The 14,795-nt window shown below is 35.3% G+C and overlaps 1 protein-coding gene across 4 annotated transcripts; it reads left to right on the top strand.

The window, feature by feature from the left end:
* The first annotated feature begins 3,056 nt into the window (after nucleotides 1–3,056).
* LOC113292721 lies at nucleotides 3,057–5,824 on the top strand. Of its 4 annotated transcripts, none has more exons than XR_003331839.1 (6): nucleotides 3,057–3,245; nucleotides 3,732–3,867; nucleotides 4,310–4,417; nucleotides 4,530–4,658; nucleotides 4,735–4,837; nucleotides 5,543–5,824. XR_003331839.1 is itself a non-coding variant. In XM_026541591.1 (6 exons), the coding sequence occupies exons 2-6, from the start codon at nucleotides 3,758–3,760 to the stop codon at nucleotides 5,677–5,679; spliced, it is 618 nt and encodes a 205-aa protein (XP_026397376.1). In that variant the 5' UTR covers nucleotides 3,057–3,245; nucleotides 3,739–3,757; the 3' UTR covers nucleotides 5,680–5,824. The 4 variants fall into 4 exon arrangements, 2 of the variants coding, with proteins under 2 accessions (XP_026397376.1, XP_026397375.1); XM_026541591.1 differs by having other exon boundaries at nucleotides 3,739–3,867; nucleotides 4,310–4,448; XM_026541590.1 differs by having other exon boundaries at nucleotides 4,310–4,448.
* The last annotated feature ends 8,971 nt before the right edge of the window (nucleotides 5,825–14,795 follow it).

Genomic DNA, 14,795 nt, shown 5'->3' with positions numbered 1-14,795 from the left:
CGAAAACCTACTATACTCCTTTAAGTATTCTAGGTTAATCTATATTTAAAGTATTCTATATTTTAAGTTGAACAGATGAACAAATGAAATAAATAAACTTCAAGTATAGAATACTTAAATATAGATGAACCAAGAATAATTAAAGGAGTAGATAACTATAAATATAGATGAACCAAGAATACTAGTAACTAACTTCTTAGTTCACGACTTTTAATCTTATAAAGTCTTAGTTAGAATGTATGTTAAGTGGATTAATTATTCCCTGATGGGATTACGATGTGTCACCGTAGGCCTCAAATTAATTTCTATATTTAGTTTCCATGTTAAGAACAATTAGAAGTTCCAATGCAGAGATGTTGGTGCATGATATCCTCATTTATACTCATTATTCATCCCTATCGTCATCCTTATTGCTTATATTTTTTCTCAACGCTATAATCTTTTTGTGTTTCTTAGCTGCAGCAACAGAAATCTCTAGGGCCTTATCAGCTTCTGACTCATCATCATATTTCAGTAGTGCCAATGGTCCTACTTCCACCGAATTATGGACGAAATCTATGCCCTCCTCTTCCTTAACAATTGTATCTCTTGTAGTAAGATCTGGAACAAGAGTTGCAGTTATCAATTTGATGTAGATACTACTCATTGTAGAGCCAAATTCTTCCATGAAGATCCACAAGGCCGTCTCTGTCACGCATAGAGACGAAGGATCTTTTCGTGTGTCAACGAAAATATTCAATGCTTATCCATGTCAATCCTACGATTGGATTATAGATTTACATTCGTAAACTTATCACTCGAAGATGCCATGATCAAATGAGAAACGACAATGAAAAATATGAGTGAATCGAGGACTCGATAAAAAAATTAAAAATGAGGTTAACTTGTTAGCCTCTCTTTTCCTCGTAATTGGTTCTACTCCACCTATTTTGGATAACCTTTCAGACACAAGAAGGTGGAGTCTAGACTCTACTGGAATTTTTATTATGAAGTATTGAAAAGACGAGAGTATCCAAATACACCACAATATTTTATTTTGATCACAACCTATTCAAGACATGCCTCTTTAAGCAACAATCACTAAAGGAATATCTCAACACGGTGGTCACTTGGAACAGTGTTATTCCGGACTAGCCTAACAATAAGAAATCAAAGTCAAGTGGCGAATCAAAATACACATTGTGTGATCGTCTATTGATACAAGATCGAGAAATACAACAACAATATGTTCACTTGATAATAGTTACGGTACACGAAATACTATAAGATCAAAGTGCCTAGTTAACGTACAGGTGTATTTACTTTAACTATAATATAAACACAATTATAATGTGGAAATAAAGTAAAGCACGCACCAAAATTTCTTAACGAGAAAAACTACAATCTTATTGAGAAACCCAATGACCTAGTCCAGTTTTGAATACTCAATGGATTAAGACGTTACAAAAAGTAAACATGCAACTTCGTGTAGACGATACCAAGTAATCTAAAATCCTAGTAACTCAGCTTCAACAGTATTCTTGTTTTGATAACACCTAGCAGAACCGAAGTTCTCAATAAACGTTTGATACTGGATATCCTAGCAGAACGTGAATTATATGATGATCAACAATGTTATATATGAAAAAATTACGATCTTACCTTTGTAATTTTTAACAATTACGATTTGCAGACTTAATAATCTATATATGAGATGGGATTAGGAGAATATTTTATACCTCTTAGTTACATATTATGATCGAATCGACCCAATGATCACACCGCTTAGTCCCCGTCTAATATATTGTCCTTTGCCTTCTATGGAACACCTGGAGACCAGATATCCTCATATGCGGCAGAGCCACAATAAAAAAAAAGTAAAAGAACATGAAATAGCGAAAATCTATGGCCTACTGACATCTTCGTTTATTTATTTTTAAAGTTTTGAAGAAACTTGTTTTGTGGTATACTCAAATTTTCTGAGGTACAAGGTAATGCCAAAATAGAGTCAATATGTGGTAAAATCAGTAACCCCTTATCCATCATACTTTTATCAATAATAATGCCCTTACTTCATTAGTGTTAACGATAATAATTAGATATAATATTAATGATTAGTAATTAATGTTAATGATTAGTGGTTAATGTCAATGATTATATAGTCTTAGTTTCAAAAAGAATTTTCGAGTGATAGTTAGGTTAGGGTATGTTAAAGAAGAAGGAGAACAAGAAATTAGGCTTTTGAGATTTGCTGAACTAATAGATAATTAAGGTTTGGAATAAGAGATAGACTTCTAAACGAGGTTTAATGTCCTTTTTATAAGTTTAATTTTAAAAAAAATTGAATTTTACAACCTGGATCTACCGACCAGACGAACGGTTCGGCTGATAACTTGACAATCGAACCTATGTTTTTTGAGAATATACCTAGGTTCGGCTGACAAGTTAGCAGTCGAATCTAGGTATATTTTCAAAAAACATAGGTTCGGTCGACAAGCTATCAGCCGAACTTCACTCTTTTAGGTTCGGCTGATAAGTTATCAACCGAACTTCACACTGACGTATTGAGGTTTGACTGATTCGGAAAAAAAATTGAACAACCGAAATAAGTGTGTTTTTTTAACAAAGTGAAGTTCGGCTATCATTTTCATGTTTAATTATCAGTTGAACCGTTCTTCTGAAACATAAAAAAAGTAAAAACAAAGATCTGGGTTCCAATACACGGATCCGAAGCTAAATCTCTTTATGCAACGCTTCATACAACTCATTTTAATCAAGGATCAAAGATTTATGAATCAATAGTTAATCACCGACGAAAATTAAAATCCAAACGGTTTGAATAACGTTTAAATTAGGTTTGGGATGGAAATGATTTTTTATTTGAAAATAATTTTGAATTTTGGTTAGTTTAGGTTTATGTTTTAATTTTAGGTGGATCGTATTTAAATAATTTAAAATAATTAAGGGTAACTTAGTAATCTACCCACTGTTAGGACATCCTTTTAAACTCATGTATATAGGAAAATAGTTTTGTATGCCTCAAAACAGTTTTTTTTTTTTTTATCTTTATCAGAAAAGAAAAACACCTCCACGAAAGCCCAAATCCCACTTCAAAATCTCACCTTTTTAACCTTTACCACCGGATGTATATATTCATTTCAGTCTACCATCACTAGAAACGAAAATTTAAGAGATGGGTTTGATTTAAAGAGCTAAGAAGAGTGTGAGCATACTTGAAGAAACAGGACTTGTTTAATCAATTACTGGTTTGTTTCAAACTCAAAATCTTTTATAAGTTTACTGTGGTTTTTGGTCAGTAACAATTGTTGGTAGTTTACTAATTGTATATACTCTTTAGGTAATAAATATCATCTTATGTGTGTTTTCTTTGTTTTTGGGATTGTCATTTTTGGGGTTAGGGGTTTGAATAGATTGATTGTGGGCATCAGGGTTGTTAATCTCTGCTGTGACTTTGTACTAGTGTTGTTTGTTAAAAATCCTCAAAGAAATCGATTTTGGAGAAAGGTTTCAAATCAAAACGTAGTTAGAAATCAAATTATATGGAATTAAGTGGTTTCAAGAAACAACAAATGATCTAATTCTAACAGATTAGCTATACTGATCAAGAATTCCCAACATTTGTGGTTAATAAGATTTTGTCAGTTTTGGTATATATTAGTTTGTTCTTTTCATCTCCGTTAATGAGATTTATTTACATTGTCTCCTTTTTCTGTCTTTTTTTATTTTGGTAGTGGGCAGCAGGAAGTTTTGTATTGATATGATTAAACATACTACTGTGATGAGTCGATTGTTGGCCTATAATGTGATTCTGCTGCTATACGTTAGTGGTTCTGTCATCAGTGCTGTATCTGCTGACCAAGAAAAAATGTAAGTGTTTTTCTTTTTGAGATTCTATGCTGCTACTAGGTCTTGATCTGTCCATATAGAACCAACTTTTAGAGCTTATGGTGGAACAAATTTGATTGACAGTGAAAAATCTGTGCTTCATATTCGTCGCAATTCTATGATTCTATTACTTCTGATGCTTAAACTTAAATTAACAAAAGATACAAGATAACCGACATCGATTTTTGTGGTCTATTATATCAAAACAAAATTAAATAAATTTGTGTCTACCTAGATTTGCAGTTACATCTCGGGTAACAGTATGCTCTCTGGTGAAATTTGAAATATCGAATTTATAGACTTTGCACGCACGCATGCGCACTTCCAGATCATTGAAGGATATCATATGGTTTTGGTATCCTTGATGGGTTTGTGGGTGTGTAATTTGGTATGAAAGTGCTAACGTTTGAGCGATAACTTGCAGGGTTTATAGCAAAGTCCTGAATGTAGGGGAAGAGCTATTGCGTGAAACCTTACCTTTGCAAATGGGTTCTCGCCTGTACCGATTGAATGGACTCAAATCATCAACTTGGTATGAAGTGAAGATATCATATCCAGCTTCTGTATGTGTACTATTTCTTTTGATGATTTTTTTATCAAAAATTTATTCATGGAAATTCACTTGGGCTATTGAATGACAACAGATTCCCGCCAGCTTTTCCATTCAACTGATAAGAGACAAATCATATATTGAGCACAACAGGAACAAAAGATTACTCAACACAGAGAAACTGATTTTTAATGCTGACTGTAACGATATTCCTGACCACCAGGTTCGAATAAAAATTGCAATAACAGTTGAGAAAGCATGATTTCTATTGCAGTTTTTTGAAATAATATTTAATGCAGAGTTTGGATCAAAATGAGAAATATGTTCTTGTATCTGTGGAGCCTGCTGGAGTTGTTGCAATTCCTGGTGTAAAGGAGAGGGAACTAGTCTTATTTAATATAGGTACCGTTAGTTTCTTATTTTTACTGCTCTACTTTATTCTCTATTATATCCTTATGATACTACAATAACCAATTCAACTGCACAAATTCAAACATCTGGCCGCCAGTTAGTTCAATCAAGATAGTCATGACCTATGAAGTTACGAATATCCTCAAGTTTTATTCGCCCTTCTGGTGCCTGTCTTCATGTTTTATTTGGGGGTCATTTCCACCAACTGCTCTAATAGTACCATATAAGCAGAACACTTTTCCTTTTTTTTTTATTTGTGCATTTGCTGCATCAGTAAACTGATCTTCTTAACTGAACGCTCTTTGGTTCAGAACTCATATACACTATTGTGATCCATGAGTGAATTTTGAGCTTTGAAAATATCGAGGATCATATAGAACCTGTCTTTATTTCACAATGTACACTATGGAGTAATCTCTCGAACTTATTTGCAAAACATGAAGACAGACAATCTGATGCATATGAGTCCAGAAAATGCTACTTGTACTGAGACGAAAAGACCTACAGACCCGACCTGTAAGGATTGAGACACTGAATCTATTAGCACACTTGTTTAGCATCTCAAGCTAGTATACATCTTGATCTCATAACTTGGTTCCCGCATTTGATACAAGTAGTATTTAATAGTCATTTGCTCATTCATAACATCTGTATTCTAGTGATTGATTATTGCTGTTTATCGGTCTTTTTATACAGTTTGTGACGAGCTCTTGCTTGGGATCCCACACAAAGCTGTCTGGGTTGGAGTCCTGGTGTTAATATGTTTAGGGGTTGCATGCATTGTTCCAACTTTTCTTCCACCATATTTACTTATGAGGAAACAAAAATCATAACTTTCAATCAGCTAACCCATGTTTCAAAGAACATGATTGTTTTGTTCTTCTCTCAATTTTCTCTATACATCACAATTCATTGGGCGTAAGAGGCTCCTCTTAATCGTCTTACATAAGTTATATTATTTGTCATTCCTTCATAGCATTTGGTACCACGTGTCAGTCCAATGGATATGCCTAGCAATTTAATTTTACTGAACCATAACAGTGAATTTAGGGCACACAACTTCAAATGTTTTGATTCTTATTATAGGGCTGGAGGTGAAGGCCCATTGAGGTATTTTGTAAAAATAAATAAATTATGTAATTTGTCTCAGAAAAAAAAACATAAATAGTAAATAAAATAACCATTCACTCCATAAAAATAAAGAAAGATATAGTACATTCTTACTTGGACATGACAACCACGGAAAGGGGTTACATATAACATCACATTTCTCGCCAAATGACAAAGAAATCCAACAGCTGAGATAGCTAAAGCAGCTACTCCTAGTTTACAAAGTAGAGATGCTGCTGCTATCTCATGGTGATTGTACTCTTCACTTCTCTCCTCTAAATGCAAAAAAAAATGGCAAAAATCTGCTTAGGCACCAAGTGCAATCTCTCTTATTTGCACAAGGAACACTACAAGAAAGTATAGCTATTGCTACACCATACAAAAGCAAATTTCTAGCCACAATACTTTTTAGCTGCAGCTAAAAGTTATAATTTACTGCTGCAAAATAAAACTTTTGCCACATAGCTGTAGCAACAATATGAAAAGAGTGTGGCAAAAAAGCATAATCTCTTGCTGCACCAATAAAGATTGGGTGCACCAATAGACTTCTTGCTACATAGATTCTCGCGACACTACTGGAGGTTTTTGCCATAATCATTGGGTGTTGCATATATTAAGTTTCTGGTAGTGGAAAAAGAGACTTTTGCGTTACTAATGGTTGAAAATTTGGATTTGCAATAAGACAAAAAGAAAGAAGGTTTTCTGCATGTTAAGAGCAAGGGCTATGGGGGTTGAGAGCCTCTTTTCTTCCTGTTTAATTAAAAAAAGACTCAAAAACCATGGACAGAGAGGCTCATCAGCGAGGCTCGCAGAGCGGAGCACTAGCACAAAACCGAATAATGCGGATGGTTGCAGGAAAAAGAAAAAAACAATCACAACATGGATGGAGAGGCTCATCAGCGAGGCTCACCGAGCGGAGCCCTACCACTACCAGGCAGTGATCATTATGCTGAAAGCAAATGCTGATAGCCCATGTAGGACTATAGAATGTATTAAGTAAAGTGATATATTAGGAAATGTCGTAATACTTTCCAAGACCGTAGTGGTCAGTCTATGGAAAGTATTGTCCATGTAAGTCACAAATTTGAGACCGATAAGGGAAGTGATATTAGGAAAGTGGAAAGTATATTAGGAAAGGAGTTGTCCATGTAAGTCATGATTTTGAGACTCATAAGAAAGTCTCAAATCCGTGTCTTAGGAAAGTTTTGAGTCTCCAAGTTATCGGTCATGTAAAATATCTATGGAAATATTATGAATGAAATAAGAAAAAAAGAATTTACCAAAGTTTTAACATGGCATCACGAGCCAGTTGAAAACCTAAAAAAAAAAATCGTTGAATGGGTGGTAATGGAGAATCAAGCAAAGACAAGAATATAGAATATTATACGCAAAGAAGAATCCAGTATATCACCTAGGATCAAGTGATGGTCCAGTATTATTATCACACCGGTTGTTCTAAAAGGACTAACTATGATGAATGGGCTAGAGCCATAAGAATCATTAATAGCTAAGAGGAAGTTTGGTTTCATTGATGGAACAATCCAAGAACCTAAAAAGTGAACAGTTGGAAGAATGGGTGGCATTCAGTCAATGCTTGTCTCTGGATCAGCAACACATTGGAGCCATCACTCAGATCGAGTTTGGGAGACTATGATGATGCACTTGTTGTGGAACCACTTGAAGAGACGGTTTTGTGTTGTAAGTGGAACACGACATGCCAGCTAAAGACATCTTTAAGTGAGTGTAAACAAAAGCAAATAGAAAGTGTGCTGCTTATTTTGGAAGATTGAATAAGATATGGGGATGAGATGTCACATATATTAGGTACCAACGTGTAAGTGTGGCAAGTGCGAGTGTGATATTGCTACTGCGCAATTTTCTCTTTTCGTATCATTATCTTTTTTATAGTCCATTACCTTTTCCCATCTCCTTTATCATTCTTCGCGTTTTCCTCTCTTTTCGCTGTAACTTCATCTTGATTTCAGCGATTTGATCATAACCTTACTGATTTGATCTTGATCAAGATTAAATATATTTTTTTACTTATAAACCCGTCATTCCCATTCTTATAATCGCACCAACTGGTAAAAATATGGAGATAGAATTCACTAAAGTGAAGAAAGAATTTGACGCAAAAGGTTATTCACTTTCCCTTCCTTCTGAATCGGATTATTCATCCAAACTCAATCTTGAGTTAATTAATTCCAAACAATGGACTAATCATAAGATTATCGTTTCATTAGGACAACTTCTGAATAATCTTCCTATCCCATTGTATAATCCAGAAATCCCCTTATTCTGCGAAATTCTGGCTGAAGATCGATTCGTACGGGGAATATTTCAACTGAGCGGTGATGCTATTAGAATAGATTTGAAATATTCTCGTCGCGCAGCAGATTAGGAACTTTTTATTCCTATGAGGTGCGAAATGAATTGTTCCGTGATAGAGCCATCGACCTTGCTGAGTATACTCTTGATAATTTCTTCAAACACTACTACTTTGCAATTATCAAAAACGAATCAACCAAATGGGCCATTCGCTTATAAGAAGGAAAGATGTCATTACTGAAGACGAGAAGATTATGCGAGATGTCGATTGTAACGACAAATCCAATAGTACTGCTCGCAAGTCTAATGACTCATGTTGGCTTAATTGTCCTGTAATTTTAGAAGGTCCTTATGTGTCTGGCAAAGCTGCTGACGGCTACGATCTTCCCCTTCCTGAGAAAATTTCTGCTTACCAACCTTGGAAATTGGCTCTGTCCGGAAATGAGAATAAGAAAGCGGTATGAAATTTTTTCTTACCAACTTTATTTTCTTTATTTCTTATTTTCCTACTCCTCCATTCCAGGTTGTTAAGCCAAATAACATAGCTAATAGGGCCAAGCCTCACACGAGGTGTCGTCTTCGCAGAATAATGAAGTAAGAAACATTCTTTCTCTAATTTTAACAATATTGTTGCCCCTGTTTCTTATTTTGATTATTCGCGCAGGTTGGAACTTCGGGTGTTAAGGCTATGGGTAAAGTTAAGAACCAACCCAAGAAACCGTGTCTAAATCTTCATCTAAACGTATTCTTCGGATCATTCCAAGAAGCGTAAAGAATTTTACCCTTCTACAAGTCCTAAATCCAATGATGATGATATTCTTGTTTCTGAAGATCCATCAGTCTCCTCCTCCATGAAATATTTATCCACCCTTTTCTCTGACAATGGCGGCTATTAATAATGATAAATTACAACGCACTTTTGGAATGGTCTCTAAAGTATGTGATGCTCCCATTTTGGATGATCAATCTCTTCGCGGAGGTGATTCTATGATAAATCCAAGTTTCCAATATGTAATTGGTTCTTTGGTAGTATTCATATCTTCGCATTTTCTTTAATATTATTTTTATTCTTTCTTTTCATTATATTATACTTTTGTTAGAGCATTGCTCGGTTGAACCCACCAAACGTTGGTATGTCAAGTTTGGTTGTCATATTTTAGTGAATCAAAACTCATGTTAAGAGTCGCTTGATTATGTACTAGAGTCAACTTCGTATAGGTTAGCTTAAAAGTATTAGGATATGAGACATTACAAGTATTCCGAAGTCTTGAAGATGTGAAGAAGCAAGGAGCTACAACGACAACATCATCCTTCCACTTGAGGTTAGTGATATTTGACTTGAACTGTTTCATTCCCTAACGTATCTTTCAAGTCGTGCATATTGAAAACATAACTGGGAAGCATATTTGAACTCTAGATAGACATAGTATTAAAGAATACAATACGAGGTTTATTGCTTAACCATTAAATTTGTAGATAAGAAATCGCCATAATCATTTGAATGCTATTGTGATTATATATGGGTATGAGGTGAAGATTTCATCCTAGGAACAATGTTTACATGTGTTCTAAGGAAGTAAGTACATAAACTTGTTTGTGGACCGAAAAGGAAATTGCCAGATGTTATTAGTTTTGTTATTCATTGCATATCTTATGAACAACCAATATGTGTGATAGAGTATAGCCTCTCACACTTGTTGTGTTCTTGGTAGAACTATTCACAAGGACTGACTTATATATTGGTATAACTTTTATTAGTAAAACCGATCTTAATCACCTGTGGTACGATCGGATTTTGTATGTCTAACCAATTAAAATTAAAGGTGAACCGATCCTTTTAAGGGGGCAGTACATCAAAGGGAACCGATACTTGTATGGGGTGCATCAGGGTTTTATAGCAAAAAGGGGAACCGATCCTATGGACATGTGCAACCCATATAAGTTAGATACTATATATATGTGGGAAACTGATCCTAGTACCTAGTCAACCGAATTTTTGGAAAGCTATTGTGACTATGCACAGTACTCACATGAAGGTAGAACCGAAACTTGTTTGGTAGAACCGTAAACCCATGATTGTGATTGAATGTTGGTTTGATCAATCAGATAGTTCTTGAAAGTCAGATGAACCAATTCTAAACTTGTTTAGAAGTGTGTCAAATCGGTTTCAAGGTTGTAAGTGTGAAAGAGAACTTACAAGTTAAGATGTCGACAACTTCGAACACGTGCTATGAATGTTTATTTCTTTAATTGTGCAAAGATATTCTTTAATGTCTAAGGGAAGAGAATCCCAGGATCGAAACAAAGTAAGTTAAGAATCTTTTAATTAAGGTTATTAATTTCATTTTGTAGGGAAATTGAAGAATTAGTAATGTGCATTTACTAATTAGATTTTCCGAGAGAATTCGATCGTTATTTTTGGACAGAGCATTTCCAGGAATTATGAAAACCGAATCTGTTCTTTAATGAGTATCTTGAGAATATTTTCGTCTTTGGAAATTCCTTGGGGTCCAAACTTCCTTGTCTATAAATACTCGAAGTTTGCCTTTCTAGCAAACTAATCCTTCGTAACAACAAATTACTATTTTGTGTTGTTATTGGTGTAGCCGCCTATTCGGAGAGGAGAGTAACCTAATTAGACGAAATCTCTTATGGCCGCTCAGTTTAAAGTCTTCTTTGGGATTGAGAAGCTCTAGCGCGACCCGTTGGTGGGAAACTAGATAATTGCGGTTTATCTTTTGATTTCGATTGATTTGATTGACTAACGGTGGTTGAAATCTGATTGCACCTAGTTTGTTTATTCTTGAGAATCTTCTCTTCTGATATAAGATTCACTCAAACTAGTTCAGAGTTTCGACAGAGATCTTTAGACTGTTGTTAGTTCTAAATAAGATCTTGTGATAATCCATTGTTAACAGACTCCGTTCTATGCGTGATTGATCACAAGAGATCCAAGTGATTGTGTGCAGGTTTTTATTGAATACTTAAGAATATTTGAAGACAAAGAAGATATTGAAGATCTGACTTGGGTTTTATAATCTTGGTGTGCAACAAACTTGTTTTGGTAAAAGAGGATCCAATGACTAATCGGTTTTCCTTCCTTGTGGGACTTGGATTGATTAATTGAGTCGATCCGGCATCGCACGCGTCCTTCGGATTTTAAGAGTTTTGCTGACTTCTTAATCGGTTACCTTTGGGGTGATTGATATAAGATCGATCTAAGACCTGACGAAGGAGTGTATGTTGAGATAAACGTAAGAGCCTTTGTCGACTCATATCACCTTGGTTGAATAGAGTTGATACCAAAACAGATTTGTTGTTCCTTTACTGTTTGGAATGCGAACCAAAGGAATTGTTCCAAGTACGTGACTTATTTATAAGTTGGATGCGTGGGAATACAGAAGGAACTAGGTGTATTATAGGGTTAGTTACTTGGTCTCAACTATACGAAGTTAGTGTATTTTTGTGTAGCGGCTTAATCCTGAGAGTATTCAATTCTGGACTAGTCCCGGGGTTTTTCTCTGCATTTGCGGTTTCCTCGTTAACAAAATCTTGATGTGTCATTTACTTTTATATTCCGAATTATAATTGTTTTATTATAATTAAAGTAAATTACACAAACGTTAATTCCTATTTACTTGATAAGAAATCCTATTGTGTTTGGTTAAGTCCGAACCTTTGTATCAAGTAAACGTACTTCGTTGTTGTATTGTGTGTCGGTCTCGTATCCATAGACGATCACACGAAGTGTGAACCGATTAGTTTATTGTCTCGACTCAGTCCATAGACAATCATTTTCGGAGAAGGACTTATAGGTAGGAAAAGTTTTCTTGAGGTTATTTAGGTACCCTCGCCTTTTCAACTCTCCTTATATTTTCGCAGGTCCTCGCTTATCCTATGCGGTTTCCTCAGATTACCAAAGGAACTTATCAGCTGGGGGGAAGAAAACACCAAACTAAAGATGAAAATTCTACCAACTCTGAATTGATTCGCAAGGTCCGACAAAAGGAATGATGAACTTATTGGTACGTGATCTTTAACTTTAACTTTCTCATTCTCCTTTCTTTATGTAATAATTCACACTTCTTACTTTTCTATATTCGTAAACATTTATAACCTTTCTGATGAGGCATCTAACTTTCCTAACGAGGAAATTCTTTTAGAACACCTTAATTATTATTTGTACCATTATCCTACCAAAGGATTTGAGAATCTTAATCTGGAGAAATTAAGACTGAAGTATACTGCTCTTAGAATGGATCATAGACCCCTATTGACTACACTTAATAACTTAAAACGTCGTCTTCATGAGAATAAAGAGACAATTCAGGTTTTGGAAGCAAAGAAGAACAAACTAATTGGTGAAAAAGATGAGGTTGCTCTCAGGGTGCGAAAGCACTGGAAAAATTCCAAAAATTTGTCTTTAAAGTTCAAGTGGAACGTGACTTAGCTTTGAGCGAAAAGAACGCTCTTGTTGAGGAAAGAAATTTAATCCTTTATCAACTTCTCATAGAAAGTGAAGCTGAATTTAGTTGGGCTTCTAGAGTTCTGAATGATGCTAGGAAGGGTTTAGCCGTAAACGTGAGCCTTCAATCTGAACATTCTTCACTAGTTAAAGAAATTATTTCCAATCATGAAGGTCATTTGTTGCTCTTTCATACTTGTCATTTATTGAGGATGATATCTTTTTTAACTCTAACCTGCTTATTTATATTTCGCAGAGAAAGAGAAGAACCATCTTGAGAAAATTGAAGAATTAAAAACAAATTAGCTGTTGAAGAGAAGAAACGCCTTGAGGAAGCCGAAAAGTTATCAAAGGAGTTATCTGCTCGTAACTCCAAGTATCAGAAGTTAAAGAAGAATTACATCCTTACTGTTTCAAATAATGGCAAGGATGCCACCCGCGCTCGTGATGCATCTATTAAGAAAGTCTGTGTTGATAATGACATTCCTCTCTCAAAGTATACATTCGCAGACGTTCCTCCCAACGAATTTATTCCTGATATTTCTGATAGTGAAGAAGAATATGAAGAATATGAAGAAGAAGTAAGTGATTCTGAGACTGAGCGAAATGAAGAAGATTATTCAGGAAAAAATTAATCATTTTTCGCTTGCTGTAAATTCTTTTTCTGCCTCTTGTATATCTTCATGTCTTTTGGAATTTCTTTTCTTCAAAGTACACCTTTTAAGTATTAATTTTCGATGTATTAATTTTTGCTCCTTTAATATAGGTTCCCTTTAATTTACATTTGTATTCTCAAATAACAAAATTTCATTCTTTCTCGCATATGCATGAGACTATCAAATGGGGAAAATAACATTCTTTTTTATGTTTGCATTCCCATTCTTTCCTCTGTTAGTTGGCACATATTGATAGGCTGATGAACATAATGTCGCTCTCTTCCTCAGTCATGCGAACAAATTCGCAATACACTTATTTTCTGTCAACTCCTGCAAAACAAAGTTAGCTTTTATCTTATTTTTCTCATAAGGTCTTATTTTTCCTTCCTAATTAAAGGTCTTATTTTGCCCAAAATTATCTTTGCTCTTATGCGAAGAAATCGCAGGAAGTCTTTACACTGTAGTGTATCGACCCATTGATCTCGCCTTATCTTTTTCTTGTATTATTGCCTCTTCAGGTTTCTTATGTGCGTAAATATGACAAGCCTTAATACTCCCATGAGTAAAAAGCATCATGACATTTACGTCTTTTGACACAATTCAGCTCCCTAATGGAGGGTGTCGTCCTTATATTCCCCCTGGTTGCCCCTTCAAGGAAGATTACCTCTAACGGGTTAAGGTTGGCTCCTCCCATATGGTAATACAACAACCAGTTGATTTCGCAGTCTCTTATCACTCCACCGATAAGGTTTATGGTTACGAGACCTCACCCTAAGTGGGGTTTCTTCGGACCGAGTGCATCATAGTCAGGACTTGTCAAGAGTGGCAAGGTACGCTCCAGACACCTCGGGCACTCTTGACTCAACTGTGTACCTCGGCTCCCTGATCGAGTTGCTGCACTCCTTAGGAAAGATCTTATTACCCCAATCTTTCGATTTAGGTGTCTCTCCTGGATGGGCATTTTCGTTTTTCTCACCCTAAATCTCCACGACTCAAGTTCCAGGGTCGATGCAGCCTTCCCTTGAGTCATGCTTACCAGGTTTTCCCCGACTGTGACGTGCGACAGGTCTTACTTTCTGCCTCTTGCATGTATGCGAACTAGGTTGGACGCCACATTAGGATGCCTAGCCTCCCTAGTTAGAGTTTTTTTCTGTTGCCTTCTATTAAGGTCTTATTATAAGGACTTACATTTTCCTTTTCTTGATATGGTATCATTATATGAAAATAAAATTTTTCATTCCATTCTTATTCTTGAGTTATATCTCTGGAACATAGAATTCTTATTAATTTCTTAATCATTAAGAAAAACATTTGAGATATTTACTCATACTACTCGCTTACTTCTTTCATCTTTTGCATCTATTTAAGTTCGCATATGATCCTCGAAACA

The sequence above is a fragment of the Papaver somniferum genome, chromosome 7 (assembly GCF_003573695.1).
Source record: "Papaver somniferum cultivar HN1 chromosome 7, ASM357369v1, whole genome shotgun sequence".
Classification (NCBI taxonomy): domain Eukaryota; kingdom Viridiplantae; phylum Streptophyta; class Magnoliopsida; order Ranunculales; family Papaveraceae; genus Papaver; species Papaver somniferum.
This window is presented reverse-complemented; position numbering and strand designations above follow the sequence as displayed.

What these genes read in the sequence shown, in the direction of transcription:
- LOC113292721 (XM_026541591.1), top strand. Translation starts at nt 3,758, where the DNA reads ATGATTAAACATACTACTGTGATGAGTCGATTGTTGGCCTATAATGTG. An exon ending in TCTGCTGACCAAGAAAAAAT is followed by an intron (nt 3,868 to 4,309) that starts GTAAGTGTTTTT and finishes GATAACTTGCAG; the next exon opens with GGTTTATAGCAAAGTCCTGA. An exon ending in AGATATCATATCCAGCTTCT is followed by an intron (nt 4,449 to 4,529) that starts GTATGTGTACTA and finishes GAATGACAACAG; the next exon opens with ATTCCCGCCAGCTTTTCCAT.